The sequence below is a fragment of the Ipomoea triloba genome, chromosome 3 (assembly GCF_003576645.1).
Source record: "Ipomoea triloba cultivar NCNSP0323 chromosome 3, ASM357664v1".
Lineage (NCBI taxonomy): Eukaryota > Viridiplantae > Streptophyta > Magnoliopsida > Solanales > Convolvulaceae > Ipomoea > Ipomoea triloba.
The window spans coordinates 1,792,119-1,794,245 of NC_044918.1; the positions used below are offsets into that span (position 1 = coordinate 1,792,119).

A 2,127-nucleotide genomic window follows, 5' to 3' on the forward strand; every position below is an offset into this window, starting at 1 on the left:
TATATATATATATATATATATATATATATATATATATATATATATATATATATATATATATATATATATATATATATATACATATATCTAAATTAGAGGTTAGATTGTTTGCCCCATTTGGAAACCTTTTTGGTTATCTGGCCTCCACTTAGTTTACCTTTTGTCCATATATATATAATTTATATTTTTGGAGGGCTGGTCTTTCTAGTAATCCGAGGAAAATGTTAGTGCTACTTTTTACAAAGGTGGTACATATATTTATGTGTGTGTTTTAAATTAATTAATTAATAATTAATTATGTTTATACACCTTTAAGCAAAATAAAAACACTATATAAGTGGCTAAAGACTTGTGTTCAAGTGGCATGAAGTGATTCTTCTAAATGGGAGGTCAGAAAAATAAAAAAAAAACACCATAAATCATACTTTTCAAAGAAATTTTGATGATCTCAAAGACAGAACTCCCGGTTACAGCCCAAGAATTAGCCATTCTTTCCAAAACAAAAACACTGGTCCAAATGAATAGATATGTTAGAAGACTGACACAACCCGGCCTCTTGCTTCAACAGGAAGTGCCATGATAAAGGATGTCTATTATATATGCCCATAGTATTTCATGAATTTTTTGTTTTATTTTTTGCACTGTATGTACCTCTTCAATTCGCATTCAATTCCTTTAATTTTATCATCTTTGGCAATCTGATAGTGAATTTTGCATGGGGATTGAACTGCATGCATGCATGCACTGACATAAATTCATGTTAGGGTTTTAAAACATGACTGGATGGATAGTGGATAATATCAAGGATGCAATCGTTTTATTCAGGAGTTCTGTTGACTAAGACAAATCACAATCTTTCTGATTTACATATAATAATACAGTACTAGCGAAATATATTTCATTTCTAGATAATGAAAACTAGCTAGGTTCATGCAGCAATACAAATGAAATACTATGGACATATATAATATAATAGACATCCTTTATCATGGCACTTCCTGTTGAAGCAATAGAGCAAGGGTTGTAGTGTCAGTCTTCTAACATATCTATTCATTTGGACCAGTGTTTTTGTTTTGGGAAGAATGGCCAATTCCTGGGCTGTGACCAGGCGTTGTGTCTTTGAGATCATCAAAACTTCTCTGAAATGTATGAGTTATGGTGTTTTTGTTCTGGAAAGAATGGCCAATTCCTGGGCTGTGACCGGGTGTTGTGTCTTTGAGATCACCAAAACTTCTCTGAAAGGTGTTTTTATTTTGGAAAGAATGACCAATGCCTGGACTGTGATCGGGCATTGTGGCTTCTAAGCTTTCCTCAATGGCGTGGCCAATGCCTGGACTATGACCTGGTTCAATGGCTGTGAGATCGTTTGAACTTCCCTTAAGGGCGTGGCCAATACCGGGGCTATGACCTGGTTCAATGGCTTTGAGATCGTTTGAACTTCCCTTAAGGGCGTGGCCAATACCTGGGCTATGACCTGGCTCAATAGCTTTGAGATCATTTGAACTTCCCTTTAGGGCATGGCCAATACCTGGGCTATGACCTGGTATCACGACTTTACGATCCTTTGACCTTCCCTCAAACACTATGTTGTTTTTGGTTTGAAAGGAGTGACCAATGCCTGGGCTGTGACCTGGTACCGTGTCTTTTAGATCACCAAAGCTTCCCTCAACGGTGTGGCCAACAGCCAAAGCTTCCCTTAGTGTCTTTGATTCAACACCAGCACTATCTTCTACTGATAAAACTTTTGCTAAAGTTTCTTCCTTTCCATGATCATTTGCCTTGAATGCTTTCAGTTGTCTCCCTGCAGTAAATTGAACCTTGTAACAAACAGTTACTGCTAGCAGGGAAACACAGAGTACATAGATACTTTTGATGAAGGCCATATATAGCAAGATATGTATATATAGCCAAGCTTTGGTGCAACTTCACCTATCTATATGGAATTGTTTTTGAGGTGAAATGAAGTTTTCTTTAAAGGGTTGGTGGAGGAATTGACTGTGTAAAGATGTGAGCTCAAAACTAAACAAGTAAACCCTAGAATGATAAAGAACTCATCAGAGAGAAGACTTGTGAGGGTTTACAAGCTAGGTTGAGTCCTGAGATCTGAATGAATTGAGCTTTGTATCT

At 36.4% G+C, this 2,127-nt stretch overlaps 1 protein-coding gene across 1 annotated transcript; it reads right to left on the reverse strand.

The window, feature by feature from the left end:
- Positions 1-1,046: 1,046 nt before the first annotated feature.
- LOC116012108 (precursor of CEP9) lies at positions 1,047-1,883 on the reverse strand. The gene has a single exon (XM_031251576.1). The coding sequence runs from the start codon at positions 1,881-1,883 to the stop codon at positions 1,047-1,049; it is 837 nt and encodes a 278-aa protein (XP_031107436.1).
- Between the last annotated feature and the right edge of the window lie 244 nt (positions 1,884-2,127).